At 39.4% G+C, this 17,124-nt stretch overlaps 1 protein-coding gene across 1 annotated transcript; it reads left to right on the top strand.

Annotated features, from left to right (window-relative positions):
* The first annotated feature begins 1,909 nt into the window (after positions 1 to 1,909).
* LOC108333912 (uncharacterized) lies at positions 1,910 to 16,982 on the top strand. Its single transcript, XM_017569414.2, has 7 exons — positions 1,910 to 2,357; positions 2,552 to 2,779; positions 4,198 to 4,271; positions 4,432 to 4,591; positions 11,988 to 12,107; positions 12,251 to 12,359; positions 16,547 to 16,982. Exons 1-7 carry the CDS (start codon positions 2,136 to 2,138, stop codon positions 16,726 to 16,728), a joined length of 1,095 nt encoding a protein of 364 aa, XP_017424903.1. The 5' UTR covers positions 1,910 to 2,135; the 3' UTR covers positions 16,729 to 16,982.
* Positions 16,983 to 17,124: the final 142 nt, after the last annotated feature.

Below are 17,124 nucleotides of genomic sequence, written 5' to 3'. Positions count from 1 at the left end.
ATGGTGAAACTGGTCTTGTAATCAGTGTAGCATGGTGATTCCTTGAATGTGAAATTCGAAGAGTGTATGTACGTGAGGTAAGTGTTGCTAACCCTAGCCTACTTACTTGATGTTCTTGTTGTTAGATTTGGGAGTTAGAGTTTGAGGTGGAAATAAAGGGTGGAGTGAAGGTGGAGAGGAAGTGAATGGTGGACTGGAGGTGGAAACTAAGCCAGATATCTTTCATGTGTTTTTCGTTGATATCCAGTTGGGACCAAAGTACACGATTTTAAATTGAAAAGGGGACCACATTGCACATTTCTTGACCAAAGGGGAAACTAAATTTAACATTACATATAAACACCTGAACGTATACATTGAGCTTCACCTTCACATGACATGAACACCTATACCTGAACGTAAACATTGAGCTTCACCTTCACAGTACATGAACATAAACATTGACTTAGACCTTAATGTAAACATTGACCCACCTACAAACGTGATCATCGGCGTTGCTGCATCTTTTTAGGAACTCCACCAACATTACCATCAGCCTTTTTTCTCAATTATTGTTCAACGTTCTTCCTCCTCTTTGAATGAGTTTTTTCTGGTTGTGGGTGTTTGAGGTGAAGAAGAAGAAACGATGGGGTGATGATTGCTGAAATGTTGGGAGAGAGACGAGATTTCTGATTTTTTGTGAATTGCAAATTGACAATTAGGGTTTCTGATTTTGCACATTTGTGAATTGTGAATTGTGAATTGAGGTTCTGATTTTGAAAATTGCAATTGAGACTTCTGATTTTACACATGATTTTTTTGCACAAACCCTAACCATTTTCTTTTACCTAATAACTTCAACTTTTTAACATTTTCACGTACCTTGTGAACTCAATTCACCTCACCTTGCCACACAATAAAAAATTGTACACATCATTCATTTTTCACGAAGACAATTGCACCGTTATGTTTTTAACACTGCAAGCCAAAAGTTTAAATCATTTTTAACGAAATATGAGACTTTACTAAACTTTTTTAAAAGATAAGACGACTTTGAAAAAAAAAACACAAAACTAGGGATTAAACCTTGTATAATCAATCATACAAACAATGTATAACAGGAAAAGTTATGCTTTAGTTTAACTTAAATCAACAACTTCCTTTAGAGGAGCTTTTATTTAGACTGATAATTTTTTTTTCATTGAGATACAAATATCATTATCGATTAAGCTCGTGTTTGGATTTACGATGAATTATCTAAAGTTATGCTGAAATATCAGCTAATTTAGCTTGTGATAAAATCTAAAAGTTAGTTCTCATGTTGTGTAAGGATTCTAAACTTACAATTAATTGAAATACAAACAACTTTAGATTTTATTGTATTCAAAAACAAAAATTAACAGTGTAACTATTTATTCAAATACACTCTGGCCTGTATATTTTTTCGTGAGAATGAATTATTCTAGAAGTTTAATACCATTAATAATGTTAATCTTCACTCTAGAGAACAAAAGATTGGGGTGTACATATGGTATAACAGAAAAAAAAATTACAATCAAGTGTTATTTTCTGTTGTTTTTTTTCCCTGTAAGACTGTGTTAAGAAGAAATATGTTATGAGTAAAAGTTCCTTTGCTCCAAATCTATCTCTGTACACAGTTTAAAGTTCTTAAAAGTATAAAGTTTTCCTTGATAAATAAAATATTAAGAACTTTGTGATGTTTATATTCGAACAAACTATAATACTATTTTTTTTAATAATGATAACAATAATATAATCTCATAGCCCAATGATTAATACAGTAGGGAAATGTAACACTATTTTAGAAATACTAAATTTAATTTTTCTTTAATGTAAAACTTATGACAAGTATTTAGTTGACAAAATCTTTATTAAAGAATGGTTTTTTCTTACATATAACCATTAGCAACGACCCACGGCGCGACTATGACCAAAAGTTTAAACGAAACGCAACAACCACCGCTTCTCTCTCTGCGGACCAAAATACAGACACGTTCCCCTTCTCTCTCTCTCTCTGCCCATTCACATGGTGCACATGCACACACACTCACCTTCACTTAAAAACCCTAAACCCTAAATCATTGAGATCCAACCCAATCTCAATGCTCTGAAATTCAGCCTCAAATACTGAGAAGATGCGGATTCCGAGCAATCGCGACTTCACGAGAATAACGCCCTCTGCTTTCAGTTATCACCGTTTCAAATCCTACGTTTCAGACTGCAGAGCTGTGCTTCTTCCCTCCTTCGGTGGGCCCCACCTGCTTGAGCTTCGGTCGAACGTGCAAGTCCCACAACTGAAGCCGCACGAAGTCCTCGTACACACGCGCGCGGTTTCCGTCAACCCCTTGGATACTCGTGTGAGTTCTGTTGTAGTTGCATTGCTTTCCTTGAAATGCTCTTGAACTGGCCTGTTTTGAAGAGTTTTTGAGCTGTTCTTGGAGGTTCTTGAACTGTTGTGAAGATTTGTTGATGTTTTGCGATTTTTTTTTAACTGTGTTGAGAATTTTCTGAGCTTTTTTTTTTTTTTTTAATTTCTTATTGTTTGTCTCAGATGCGTGCCGGTTACGGGCGTTCCATTTTCGAGAGATTGTTGCCTCTCATTTTGGGGCGCGACATCAGTGGTGAGGTTGCGGCCGTTGGGGCTTCGGTGACGTCGGTGAGTGTGGGAGAACAGGTTTTTGGGGCTCTGCATCCCACTGCTGTAAGGGGCACTTACACGGACTATGCGATTCTCTCAGAGGATGAGGTTACTCCGAAGCCAGATTCACTTACTCATGTGGTATGTTGTAGTGTCATGATTATTAAATAGTTAGGTTTATTTGAGTCTATGTGGGACTATAGAAGCCGTTTGCAATCCATATGTGTGAGGGATTAAATTTACTGTGATCGATTGGTGTGTTTGGCTATAATTACTTACCTGCAGCACTAGGGAAATAGAGGGGCTAAGGAAAGAAACAATAGAACAGAGAGGAAAGGAACTCAGAAGGGAGAAGCTGTGAAATTAATATGCAGGGTCCCAAATTGTGCAGCCTTGGAGAAATGATCAACGACTACCAAAATAACAGTGTGATTTTGGAATGAAGGGAGACCTACTATGAAGTCAATGGGTATATCTTCCCGAACGCCTGAAGGAATGGGCAATGGTTGTAGTAAGCAATAAGGTGCATTTCTTGCTGCAGCACAACACCTATGCCCAATCCTGATGCATCAATTTCCAGAATAAGTCCTTTTGAAAGTATAGTAAACGAAGAATTGGGGTAGACACCAGGGCCTGTTGCTGCTCAAAGGCCTCTTGAGCTTTTGATGTCCACACAAAACTATCTTTCTTTAGTAACTCTGTCAAAGGAAACGCTATAGAGGCAACTAGTCATGACTTTTACGTTTTTAGGATCAGCCTCAACTCCATTTCGGGAAAGAATATGGCCAAGGTATTCTATAGTAGCCTGGACAAAAGTGCACTTGGTTCTCTTCAAGAAAAACTTATTGGTCAGTAAACAATCAAAAACTATTCTCAAGTGCAGTAAGTGATAATCAAGTGTCTTGCTATAATTAAGATGTCATCAAAGAAAACTATAACAAACTGTTGCTGTGGCTTGAAAGGTTGCCAGGGCATTGCAAAGCTCAAACGACATTACAAGAAACTTGTAATGGCCCTTGTGACTTCTCAAAGCTGTTTCATGAACACCTACCTCATACATTCTGTTCTGATGGTAACCTGAACGTAATCAAGCTTGCTAAATTAATGTGTGCCATGGAGCTCATCTAATAACTCGTCAATGGATGGAATTGCGAAGCAATCTTTGTTGGTGTGTTTGACTATAAGTAGCAGTAAGAAACAATAGAACAAACAGGAAAGGAAATCAAAAGGGAGAGAGAAAATCTTTCATTTCTGACTCCTATGTAAGGAGATCTATTATAGATATAGTTTGTGTCTAACCATCCATAAGGAATATCGTATCATCAATCTATAACAGTAATTAGCTTTCATTATTTTCATCTTGTACACCAGTTTAGCTCTCTAAAGTGATAGCTATGACAATAATATTTGTCTTTGTATGCCTTATACATTGGTTTTACTTTCACTCTTTACAAAATTAGTGGTTTCTACATTTAGCAATTGGTTATGATTTCCCCTTGTTTACTTTGATCATTGAAGCCATGCTTTTTTCTTCTTTTTTTCCCCTTTTAATCTTGTAGGAAGCTAGTGCCATTCCTTTTGCTGCATTGACCGCTTGGCGTGGACTAAAATGTACAGCAAGAATAAGTGAGGGGTATGTTTATATTGATGAGATTATGATGTGCATCGATGGGAACTAATTTTTACTTATTATTTTCTGTTCATTTATTCTTTTGTATTTTATCACACTATAAATTCAACTTACCAAAAGCTCTCGTTCCACTAACTTATATCCTATAGCTTATCTCAAACAGACAAAGGATATTAGTAGTGGGAGGTGGAGGAGCAGTAGGGTTGGCTGCCATTCAACTTGCAGTAGCTGCTGGATGCTCTGTTGTAACTACTTGTGGAAGTCAAAGCGTAGAGAGATTGTTAGCTGCCGGTGCAGAGCAAGCTGTTGACTATGTTGCTGAGGTGGTGTTGAAACTTCTTTTGTATAATTTTTTCAGTTATTAGTTCAGATATTTCAATTGTGACAAATATTGCTATTGAAGCTTTTTGTTTGAAAAAAAATATGAAACGGAAAATAAGAATACTTGGCATACTGGTTTATCAAAGATCGAATAATAAGATGGTAGAAAATGAAGTAAAATAGAGATTTTGATAGGATATAGGGTGAGAGGATATAATGGGTAATGGGTTTAGGATAGAAGAAAGAGGAATTGTATAAATAGTACTCTGTTATGTTGTTAGAGGGGAGTTTTTGGAATTGGATTGTAAAGACAAGCACTTTTGGGTCCTGTGAGGGAGGTTATGCTCCCAACTAGGGAAGTTATGCTCCCAACCATTCTTTGTAAAGAGAATTCTATTGCTGTGAATAATAGAACTCATTCTTTCTTTACTGTTTCTACCTACTGTTAGTGTTCATAGTTACGTTTCATATGCAGGAACCTATCAGATTTTAAAACAGAAAATAGTTGCCATTTGATGAATGTGGAAAATGGCTGTTGCCATGTGGTCATTAGTAAGATGATTTCTTTTTTCTTTTCAAAACAATTTTTAGTATTAAGTTTGAAGTTAGTGAAAATAATTATAAATGTTGATAAGTGAGAACTTAGGGGGCAATTAGTGACTACTAATATAAATGAGATATCTATTTAAATTAATTGTTCAATAAAGAATTATATCAAAGAGCAATGGCAGCTAAGGTCTTATCTTAATTTAACTTTTTCTCTAAGAAATACAAATAAATCTTAATCCCATAAGGATTGAGACTCTATTCCCTAATACTATCATAAGTGAAATTTGAGTATTAGTATATGAGCCAATAAGACCTAATTATTGTGGGATCTCACATCGATTAGAGATAAAACTAAATTATAACATATAAGTGGAGATAAACCTCACCTTATGGCTTTTTGGCTTAAATCCACTACCTTAATATGGTATATGAGCCATAAGAGTCTATCGTATTTGAGATTTGGAATTATCATGCCACTCGTTATTGGGTCCCCTCGATTCTCATGCTTGATGTTCTCAGCGTGAGGGGGTGTCTTGGAGATCTACATTGACTAGATATAAGATCAAACTATAATATATAAGTTGGGGGCAAGACTCACCTTATAGAGCCAATTTTGTAGGGTTGAATTAGACTTAAATCCATTACCTTAATTGTTAGAGAGTGGAAAGTATATACTAGGAGGAAGAAACATTAATTGCCTAACGGTTTCCTAATTGTTTAGCAGTTAGGCAGAGCAGGATGTATAATCTGTATACAAGGCAGAATGGGGTTAGGAAAGGGGTGTTGAGTATATTCTTTGTTGATAGTAGTAGGACCCATTGTCATGGGAGGGGGATTAGGCTCCCTAGAGCTCTGTTTGTACATGAATGTTGAGACAATACAATACATAATATTTTTTTCGATACACTTACTGTTGATTTTCTTTGTGTGAGTGTGTTGAGAGTGGATTTCTCTTCCAAGAAACCTATCAATTCGTCCGACCTGCCGGATCGCAATTGGACATGAAGAGCAGAAATGGAGGGGCAAGTGAACGTAGTAGAGGGGCGATTGGAACACATTGAGATGGTCGTGGATGGGTTGAAGGCGAAGTTAGCGGCAAATCGTCAAGATTCCATAGCGATGCGCAGAGTCATTCAAGAATTGATGAGAATCATGGGCGCGCAAAACAAATAGATCGAGGGGAACTCCGATGGGAGTCAGGGGTCAGTGAATGACAATAAGAGAGATCGTAGTGATAATCGGGATGGAGAGAGAGACGGGGAACGATCAGGGGGGCAACCAAATTGGCGGAGAAGGGTGGAATTACCCACGTTTGAAGGTCCATACCCGCTGAACTGGATTAACCGGGCAGATAAGTTCTTTGAGATTCAAAAGGTGATGGAGGAGGAGAAGGTTGAACTAGCGTACATCAGCATGGAAGGAAGTGCCGGTTAGTGGTTCAAGTTCTGGAAGGAGAAGGTGCGAGACCGATCTTGGGAGGGGCTCAAGGAGGCTATGGTGATCAGATTTTAGAGTCGCAATCGAGGCGGAATCTTTGAAAGGATGGCGGCGGTAAAGCAAACGGGCACGATGGAGGAGTATGTGCGTGACTTCGAGGTGTTGGTTGGACAGACGAAAGCGTTTTCCGATAACCAATTATTAGGGTACTTTCTGGCGAGCCTACGAGAAGAGTTGCGGTGTCTAATTAGACCCCATGACCCTCAAAATTTGATGACGGCGATGAAGATTTCGCGGGATGACGAAGAAGCCCAACGCGGGATGAGCATGAGTGGGTGGACAACCACCAAGAATTCACAATCTTAGGGTCGAACGACTGGAGGAGGAGCTATTGTAACGAGGATTGAACCGATCAGGAGTAACCCAGGGAGAACGAGCGCAGCGGAGAGCGTAGGTTCGGTGAGGAAGGACGGAGCGGCGGGAAGTAGTGCGATGAGAGGCGGAAATCTCGTCGGAGGTGACAATAGGGGAAGAAACTCAAGAAACCTTCCCTATCCAGAATTTATGAAACGACGAAAGGAAGGGAGGTGCTTTCGTTGTGGGGGACCTTTCAACCCAGGGCACCATTGCCCTGAGAGGAGCTTACGTGTAGTGTTATTGTCTGAGGATGTAGAGGAGGACGCAAAAGCAGAGACGGGAGAAGTGGAGTAGAAACCAATGGAGTTATTGTTTTTTTCTGCCAGTGGGCTTACCCAGCCAAAGACGATGAAGTTGCAAGGGAGAGTGGGGAAGAAGGCGGTGCTGATTCTCATAGATAGTGGCACAAGCCACAATTTTATCAGCAGGAGTTTGGTAGAAGAGCTGAAGCTAGACCAGGAGGATGGACATATCAAGTCAGTTTGGAGGATGGACAGAAGAAGAAAACCAGAGGGTGTTGTCCCAAGGTGATAGTCCAAGTGGGAGGGACGGAGATAGCTAAGAAATTCTACTTGTTTGAATTAGGGGGAGTAGTTATGATTCTGGGAGTGGAATGGTTGGCTAAACTCGGGAAGATCTCACTAAATTGGGGTGAGTTGACTATGTCCTTCAAACACGGGGGCAAAAAAGTGGTCATTAAGGGGAACCCCACTTTGGAAAGGAGGCTGGTTGAACCGGAGACCTTATTAAAGATGAACGAGGTGGAAACCTGGGCTCTGATTTGGAGTTTAGAGAGCAGAGGACTAGGGCGAAATGATAGGGGAGAATCTGGCTTGTCCCGGAAGCAGAAGGAGGAGTTGGAGCAGGTTTTAGAGGAGCATGTAGAGGTGTTCTGTGAGCCAAAGGGGTTGCCACCTGACAGAGACAAAAAGCATCAAATTACTTTGAGAGAGGGAGCAGACCCGGTGAATGTTCGACCCTATAGATATCCCTATTTGATGAAAGGGGAAATTGATAGACAGGTGGAGGAGATGTTGAGAGCAGGAATCATTAGGCCGAGTACTAGTCCTTACTCGAGCCCCATTATATTAGTAAAGAAAAAAGATGGGAGTTGGAGGTTCTGCGTGGATTACCGGGCTTTGAATAGAGCGACGATCCCAGACAAGTTCCCCATTCCAGTCATTGAGGAACTCTTGGATGAATTAGGAGGGGCAAGGTATTTTTCGAAAGTGGATTTAAAAGCAGGGTACCATCAAATCAGGATGGAGGAGGATGATATTCCCAAGACAGCTTGCCGCACTCATTAGGGCCACTATGAGTTTCTAGTGATGCCTTTCGGGCTCACTAATGCCCCAGCGACATTTCAGAGCGCCATGAACAGTTTGCTGCAACCATTTTTGAGGAGATTTGTGCTGGTGTTCTTTGATGACATCCTCATTTACAGCCAGAGTTGGGGAGAACATGTGCAACAAGTGGGACAGGTTTTGGGGGTGCTTAGGCAGAATAGGTGGGTGGCCAACAAGAAGAAATGCGAGTTTGGCAAGGAGGAGATTGGATATCTGGGTCACTTAATATCTGCTAGAGGGGTGGAAATGGATCCAGAAAAGATTCGAGCAGTGCTTGAATGGGAGGAACCGAAAATGCTGAAGGCACTGAGAGGTTTTTTGGGCCTCACTGGGTATTACAGGCGCTTTGTGAAGGACTATGGAAAAGTGGCCAAACCATTGACGGAGTTGTTGAGAAAAGGGCAATTTCAGTGGTCAAGTAAGGCGAAGGAGGCCATGGACAGATTAAAGTGTTTGATAACCACTTCTCCAGTACTGGTGCTGCTAGATTTTGAGCAACCCTTCCATATAGAGTGTGACGCATCTGGAGGGGGAGTGGGGGCGGTGTTGATGCAAGGAAGGAACTCATGGCATTGGTGATGGCAATACAAAATTGGAGGCCGTATTTGTTGGGACAGAAGTTCGTCGTTCATACAGACCAAAGACGTCTCAAATATTTCCTCGAGCAAAGAATAACAACTCAGAATCAACAAAACTGGCTTGCTAAGTTGTTAGGATATGATTTCGAGATCCAGTATAAACCAGGGGCAACAAATCGGGTTGCTGACGCTTTGTCTAGAAAAGGGGAGGATAAGGAGGACAAGGGGGAAGGGAACAAGGAATTGAAGATAGTAGGGAGGCCATATTGGCAAGATTTTGAAGAGGTATTAAGGGAAGTAGAGGAGGATGAAGTTTTGGGGAAGATTCGAGACGAGATTGAAAAAAATCCAGATGCTCATCCAGCATATACTATGGAACAGGGTAGGTTGCACCATAAAGGAAGGCTAGTGTTGTCAGCCAAGTCAGCCTGGATACCAAAGATCTTGGCGGAGTTCCATTCCACTAGCACATGGGGGCACTCGAGTGTATACCGTACTTACCGAAGAATCGCACAATCACTTTTCTGGATAGGAATGAAGCAAATGGTGATTGATTTTGTGACACGATGCTTGACATGCCAGAAACACAAATATTTGGCGTCATCGCCTCAGGGGTTGTTGCAGTCGTTACCCGTACCCCATGCGATTTGGGAAGAGGTGAGTATGGACTTCATTGTGAAATTGCCAAAGTCTCAGGGGTATGATGCGGTGCTGGTGGTGGTGGATCGCCTCAACAAGTATGGGCACTTCTTGCCATTGAAACACCCTTACTCTGCATGCACGGTGGCCGAAGTCTTCGTTAAGGAGGTGATAAGGTTGCACGGGGTGCCATTATCCATTGTCAGTGATCGTGACCCCATCTTCTTGAGTGTGTTTTGTAGGGAAATTTTCAGAATGCAAGGCACGCAGTTGAAGATGAGTACTGCCTATCATCCGGAAACAGACGGCTAGATGGAAGTGCTGAACATAATACTAAAAGGGTATTTGCGATGTTTCTGCTCGGAGCAGCCTAAAAACTGGAGTATAATGTTACCTTGGGCAGAGTATTGGTACAACACTAGTTACCACAGTGCAGCGAAATGTACTCCCTTTTTGAGACGGTATATGGGAGAGCTCCCCCCTCTATGAACAGGTTCATACCCGGTGAAACATCAGTGGAGGCGGTAGCCCAAGATTTGATGACACGTGACGAAGCTTTGACGCAATAGAGGTTTCATTTGAATCGAGCCCAGGATATGATGACAAAGTATGCTAACAGAAGGAGGAGGCCGGGAGATATTAAGGTAGACGATTGGGTGTATTTGAAGATAAGATGTTACGTACTTGAAGTCGATACGTAACGATCCACGAACACGATAGGCAATAAAGCTAAAGAATGAATGATAATGAACGAATGAATCTATTTTATTGATGATAATATCTGAATAAACAATAATTGGGAGCATAACCTCCTTCAATTACTTGGGAGCATAACCTCCCTCACAGGATGCATAGTCGCCTGTCAACCAAACTCAATAATCAAAAGCATACCCTTAACCCTAGATTCTAGCTTTATTTATACTAATTGTTTCCTGCTCATCTCATACTAAATATCTCCCTAGAATATATTTATATTTAATATAAATATCCCTATATCCCGTATATTTCCCTAGCATATATCATTAATTATAAATATATTATATTGTATATTTCCCTGGAATATATATTTATTTACTCTAATTATCTTATACTGAATATTCTCCTCAAATATAGCTCCCTTTACTGTAATTAGTTCCCACCCATCCTAACAGCTGTGACAGTTAGGATGTAGCTCTTTAACCGTTCGGCTCAAGTCCTTCGCTGCTTCCCATCGTTCGGCCTGGTCGCTCTCCCCTTGTCCACCGTTCGACTTGCTCGCTCCCTGCCTTCCACCGTTCGGTCTGCTCGTTATCTGCCTTCCACTGTTCGGCCTACTCACTCCCTGCCTTCCACGTTCGGCCTGGTCGCTCCTCGCCTTCCTCCGTTCGGCCTGCTCGCTCCTCGCCTTCCTCCGTTCGGCTTGCTTCCCCATGCCTCCTACCGTTTAGCTTCAACTCTTTACCACATTCCACCGTTCGGCTAGACCTCTTCACGCCTTCCACCGTTCGGCGACCGTTCGGCCTTTATGGTCAATACCATTCGGCCTCACTTCCCTCCTACCTTCCTTCTCCTTCTCATATACTTTCCAAACCTTATTATTACCCCCTACCTTATACCGTAACATAAGACCTCACTGACAAACGTCCATGGCTGCTCGACTGCACCCCAAGTTGGCAGAAAGATCTTTTGGGCCCTTTAAAGTGCTACAATAGGTGGGGGAGGTTGCATTTAAGCTACAATTACCATAAACGGCCCGGATTCATCCGGTATTTCATATTTCACAATTAAAGAAGGCGGTGGGTACTCAGTATGTGGAGCTGCCCCCTATTTGCAAGCAGATGGGCCAACTTTTTGGCCTCTTCGAGTCTTGGATAAGAGGCAGAAATAGCAAGGAGAGGATCTGGTGCCACAAGTTTTGGTGGAGTGGCAAGAAGGTGGAAGAGATGGGACAACTTGGGAAGATGTATCCATGATCCAAGATCAGTGTCCAGAATTCAACCTTGGGAACAAGGTTGTACATCCAACGGCGGGTATTGTTAGAGAGTGGAAAGTATATACTAGGAGGAAGAAACATTAATTGCCTAACGGTTTCCTAACTGTTTAGCAGTTAGGCAGGGCAGGATGTATAATCTCTATATAAGGCAGAATGGGGGTTAGGAAAAGGGTGTTGAGTATATTCTTTGTTGATAGTAGCAGGACCCATTGTCCTGGGAGGGGGATTAGGCTCCCTAGAGCTCTGTTTGTACATGAATGTTGAGACAATACAATACATAATATTCTTTTCGATACACTTACTGTTGATTTTTTGTGTGTGAGTGTGTTGAGAGTGGGTTTCTCTTCCAAGAAACCTATCATTAATACTAATAATTAACATAAAACCGAAGCCCAAATGAAATCCAAGACATGTATATGAAAATCAGTTGTTTTCTTTTAACTTAATGCTGGATCGACAGGATGTTGAATTGGCTGTAAAAGGGAAGTTTGATGCTGTTTTGGATACTATTGGTGTGTCAGAGACAGAACGTATAGGCATTAATTTTCTGAAACGAGGTGGACATTACATGACCCTTCAGGTAGGATATGAAAGTTTATTACCTTTTTCATCCTTATCACACTTGCAGTTGTATTCAGTTCATTGGCAGAGTGACCTTTTACATGTTTTTCTTAAAAAGCAATGTCTTTGCTTCAATCTCCTATGTTTGCTATTTCATTGAAGGGGGAGGCAGCATCATTGGCTGATAGGTATGGACTTGCTATTGGGCTTCCAGCAGCTACAGCTCTTTTATTGAATAAACAGCTTCTATACCGGTGCACTCGTGGAATAGGTAGAAATGTCCAGACTATCACATTATTTTGCTTTGATAACCTTGAAGTATGTTACTTCTTTTCCTTTGAAATTTCTATCTTCTGTTTGACATTGATTGGACTGGTATTATAACAGCAAAAAGAAATGGGTTTTTTATTGAAAGAAACGTCGGTGAAACCTATGAATTTATATGTAATTCCAAATATTTCAAGAGGTATAGATCCACTCCTTGTACTGCTTTCCGATCACAGAATCCCCTAGGTAGCTACTGGTCTACAGTTGATAAATGAAAACGATGCTTGACTGGCTTAATTAGTTACATTGCAAATCTATTCTTTCTAACATAAGCTTGTGTATCTCTTTGACTAACTTAGCTAATCACTAAAAAACTAATTAATGGGTATCTATCATACTCTCACCTAAAATTTCACCGTTTCCTCAAGGTGAACTGCTTCTGAATGCTGAAATAAAGTTCCACTGGTGTTCTTGTTGATGACAGAATCATGGCAGTGACCAAGTCAGCAAGACCAAAGTTAACTTCTAATCCTCCTAGGTTAAATACAAATGTGATTGTAGCCATTCATGTCTAAGACTGTTTTCTGAAGCATTTTTTTTACGATTGAAACTGAGTGTTGTAGTTGCAGCCTTACAGCTGAAGGTTATGAAGGTCATCTATCTTATTCTGTTGGGTCTGGTTGACTAGGATGTCGGGAATACTCAGTTACTGTGACTTCCTGTTTTCTTTTCTTTTTCCCATTTTTTTGTATAGGGTTGAATTTGTTAATTCTGAAAAAGAAAAAACACCATTTCTTTCTCCAGGATTCCAGTTCTTCACCTTCAATGATGGAATATGATTCTAGTGGCTCTTAACTGCAATTTCCTCATTTCTCCAGCCGCTTTTTCTCCCTTTGATTGTCCTTTTGTTGCTATTCTTTTTTTTTTTTTTCTAGGTCCATCCACTAACTATTCTTTCCACCGTGTCTTTTCTTTGCTCTTGATTTTCATCTTCACTTCTATTTTCTTCATCCAACATGAAATATTGCTCACACTTTGCTCTTTATTGCTGATACCTGTTCCATAAATATTGGAAACACAATTTGTGACTTTTCCATCCACCTATTGAAACTCCTACTTCCCTTAGCTAACATGATCTTTTCATACGTAGAGGATCACCTGTACTTTTTGCCAGAGTTATTTCTTCATCTCCTTCGAAGATTCTATTCCCTGCCCCCAATGATTCCAATTGTAGCATGTTTGAGGTGTCATCTTTTCATTTTGGTGCCGCATGTCTTTTATTCTTGCTTCAAGCTGATTTGACACCATGATGTTCCCTTCGCAGATTTCCAATCAAGAACGCTCTAACCAATCTGTCCTTAATGCATCCACAACTCTGGGCTCAATTGCTCATGTACCCATTGATAGAACTTGTATCATAACATGAGAAAGGACAGTTTTTATTGAATGAAATTAGGGAAGAAAGCCCCTAAGAAGAACAAGATTCTAGATATTTCAAGAGGTCTGGATCTACTCCTTACACTGCTTTCTCAAGGACAAAAGTTCTCTGAACTGCTTTTAGTTATTCGTATTTGTAGGAAACTACTGGTCATAACTGACCCACCTTAATGGGCCTACATAGTTGCAAGCCCATTTCCATTTTTTCTAACAGAAACCCTTTATTTTGTTAACTAACCTAACTTAATTGGTACTAACGTACAACAACAGCAACAAAGTCTTATCTGTCTTATTACTAACATAATTGACATAAATAACGGATATGTATCACACATTTGGCCTTTTTTGATAGACTTCTATCTAAGCACATCTAGAAGAGAAAAAAAGAAACAAAATTGTTTTCATAAACTAAAATTAGCTCATGTAAGTTAATCTTTTAAAGTGTTTGTGAGGAAGTTTGTGGAGAAAACATAAGCTAATTTTAGTTTATGGAGAAAACATATTTCATTGTTTTCTTATTTTTTTTCTCCTAAAAGTGTTTGTGAGGAAGTTTGTGCAAACAAACTTTGTCTTTTTGCCAAGCCTAATGTACATTTTATGCCAATCCTCTCTCATCGTCTATAGTCCACTATAGGCTAAAGGAGTGAATGGCTGAGGTGGAGTTAAAAGATTATATATTATGTTTTTTTTTGTCTGCAAGACAAATATATTTAAACAAGGCAATTGGGTTGTCCCAACCTATATTTAAAGAGCGGCATATACAAAATAATAAAAGAAAAGATAAATGCCACCTTATGGCATCTTTCCCTGCAAAAACCTACTGAGACAAACCTTTTTAATTCTGACTATCTTCAACCCCAGAACAACACAAGTCCACCAATTCAGAAAACAAAACCTATGGTACAGGAACCGATTCCAAGATACAAAATACATTAATAGAATAGTAAAGAGTCCTGATTTAAGTAAAATAGATGCATCATGATGATATTATCTCCTCTAGTTCAAGTGAGTACAACTGTTGCCACTCGCACCTTTTCTGCCTCTGACTTGTTCACGTTCTATTCTTTTCCAAGAACACTTCTAGTTCTGGATCTCTGCATACTTTGATTTTGATGTCCCTGTACCCTCCAGTAGTCTTGCAAAAAACAAAGCCAAAAACTACGTAGCGAAAAAGTATTATCTATTCATAGACTGTTATAACATATCCATACAATTTCTCCCCATTGTTGTACTTAACACAAGATTCCTATTTTCTCTTTTTACTTAAAGATTTTAAGCAAATCGTTGGACTCAGACCAGTTGGAATACGAGAAAGTTGCCCTTGGATATTTATGTGTGATTCTGACCCAAGCTTTGAGTTGTGCTAGAGTAAATACTTCCTGAACATCTACTTTTGACAACCTATGTATGACATTGTTCCTGTGATTCAAATACTCCACAGTACCACTACCCACATACATCACTATAATGTATTGCATTTGTTGTTCATTACTGGTTGCTCAAATTGGCAGAAATGTATTTCTGCTGTATAGATAAGATTCCCAACTAGGAATCACACATGTTCCATATTTCCACATACATCTCCATAATGTATTGTATTTGTTGTTCATTCCTGGTTGCTCAAATTGGCAGAAATGTATTTCTGCTGTGTTATGATGTACAGAGAAGATTCCCAACCAGGAGTCACATTTTCCATATTGTGCAGCCATCCTACAACTGAAAAACAAATGATTAGCAGTTTCATCCTTTTGTCCTTATATGACACATGTTTTATTTTCCACCTCTATATCCGTACTCTGCAGATTATCTACATCACCTAAGTAGAACTCAAGCATTGATAAAATTTGGAGCTGAACAAAACTTAATGAAAGGAATATAAATTTTGAAAATGGGTTCTGCTGTAATTTCCTTGTACTCTATGCGTCTGGTATATCATCTACGCAGAAACCAATGGTATGCAAGCTGCTACAATCTTTATTATTATACAATTATTCTTTGTCTTAGAATTAAACTTTTAAACTTCCAGCAAAGAAATCAAGATAGGCATAACCCAACTAAAGGCCTTGTAGTCAGGTGACTTGATTTAGAAGGAAATAGCCATTGAGACTTGAATGAAAAAATCAACGAAGTATTTTTGTCATGTCAGTAGACATTGGTATCTCTATGATACGATCTTCTATTATTCGCCTGAATGAAACAACAAAAATAGAAGATATTTACTAGCATGCTAAAACTTTGCACGTACTTTTTGGTTGCTAAATGTGTCATGCAACTTAAAAAGGCATCTTAATTATGATGACATATATAAGAGGATAGCCAGATTAAGCCTCTCTAAAACCTTTCAGCTTCAGGTTTTTCTAGATATCAGATATTCATAAATGATATCTTTGCATTCTTTTTGGAATGAAATAGGGATCTATTAGATGAACGACAATTTTGGCTTGCGAGATTGACATCAAGCTTTCTTGATGCTTGTTATGTAAATGAAGCAGAATTAAACATATCATGTAGTCAAGTCCTGTCTCGCATCTCCACCTTGTAGAAAAAGCGAAAACACATTTTGATTTAACAGTCTAATTTTTTTGTGCTTGGTATTCCCTTCTGATTTTAATTTAAATTGTCGTTGGTGTAAGTTAGAAACCAAGGGTGGTGTTTATTTCCTTGTTTTAACCTGTACTGACAAATTCCTGTCCAAGTTTTTTATTTTAAAAAAAACATGTGAAGCCAAATCGCCTTCGTTCATTGTGATTACAGAATACTCATGGACATACATGAGGGCTGACTCAGACGGTTTAAATGAGATTCGAAAGCTATGTGAAGCTGGGAAGATGAAGATACCTGTGCATACAACGTTTCCCATAACACAAGTAAAAGAGGCCCATGAGGCAAAAGACAAGAAGCTCATTCCAGGTAAAATAGTTCTGGAATTTGATTGACCTCACGAAGCTGATGACAGCCGCTTAAACTAGGTTTTTCCCCTTCATTCTAGGGTTCTCTTTTCAATGAAATGTTCCACATTTAATTGACAAATTGATAGTTTTTTTTTTCTGGGTTTTCACTATATGATAAAAAGTGGGAACTCTGTAAATTTTTTATTCAGAATATATCCGGTCATAAAAGTCTGTAAATTGATAAGTTTGTGACACATGACGACCTTTCTTTACCTTTACAACTGTTAAAGTTTTAGTCATGTCCACTTGTGTTGTCGTGGAAGGTGTTGACATGACGTTATACCTTCATAACCCCCATGTGTCAGTTGCACTCACTGTCAGTAGCCAATCCATGTTCGCTTGAATTGTGACATCGAAAGAGAACATTGGTAAATTATTAGC

This window comes from Vigna angularis, chromosome 11, assembly GCF_016808095.1.
Source record: "Vigna angularis cultivar LongXiaoDou No.4 chromosome 11, ASM1680809v1, whole genome shotgun sequence".
Classification (NCBI taxonomy): Eukaryota; Viridiplantae; Streptophyta; class Magnoliopsida; order Fabales; family Fabaceae; genus Vigna; species Vigna angularis.
This window is presented reverse-complemented; position numbering and strand designations above follow the sequence as displayed.

Bases quoted from the DNA above. Each gene is read 5' to 3' on its own strand.
- LOC108333912 (XM_017569414.2), top strand. From the start codon at position 2,136: ATGCGGATTCCGAGCAATCGCGACTTCACGAGAATAACGCCCTCTGCT. The intron at 2,358-2,551 runs GTGAGTTCTGTT...TGTTTGTCTCAG, and splicing joins TCAACCCCTTGGATACTCGT to ATGCGTGCCGGTTACGGGCG. The intron at 2,780-4,197 runs GTATGTTGTAGT...TTAATCTTGTAG, and splicing joins CAGATTCACTTACTCATGTG to GAAGCTAGTGCCATTCCTTT.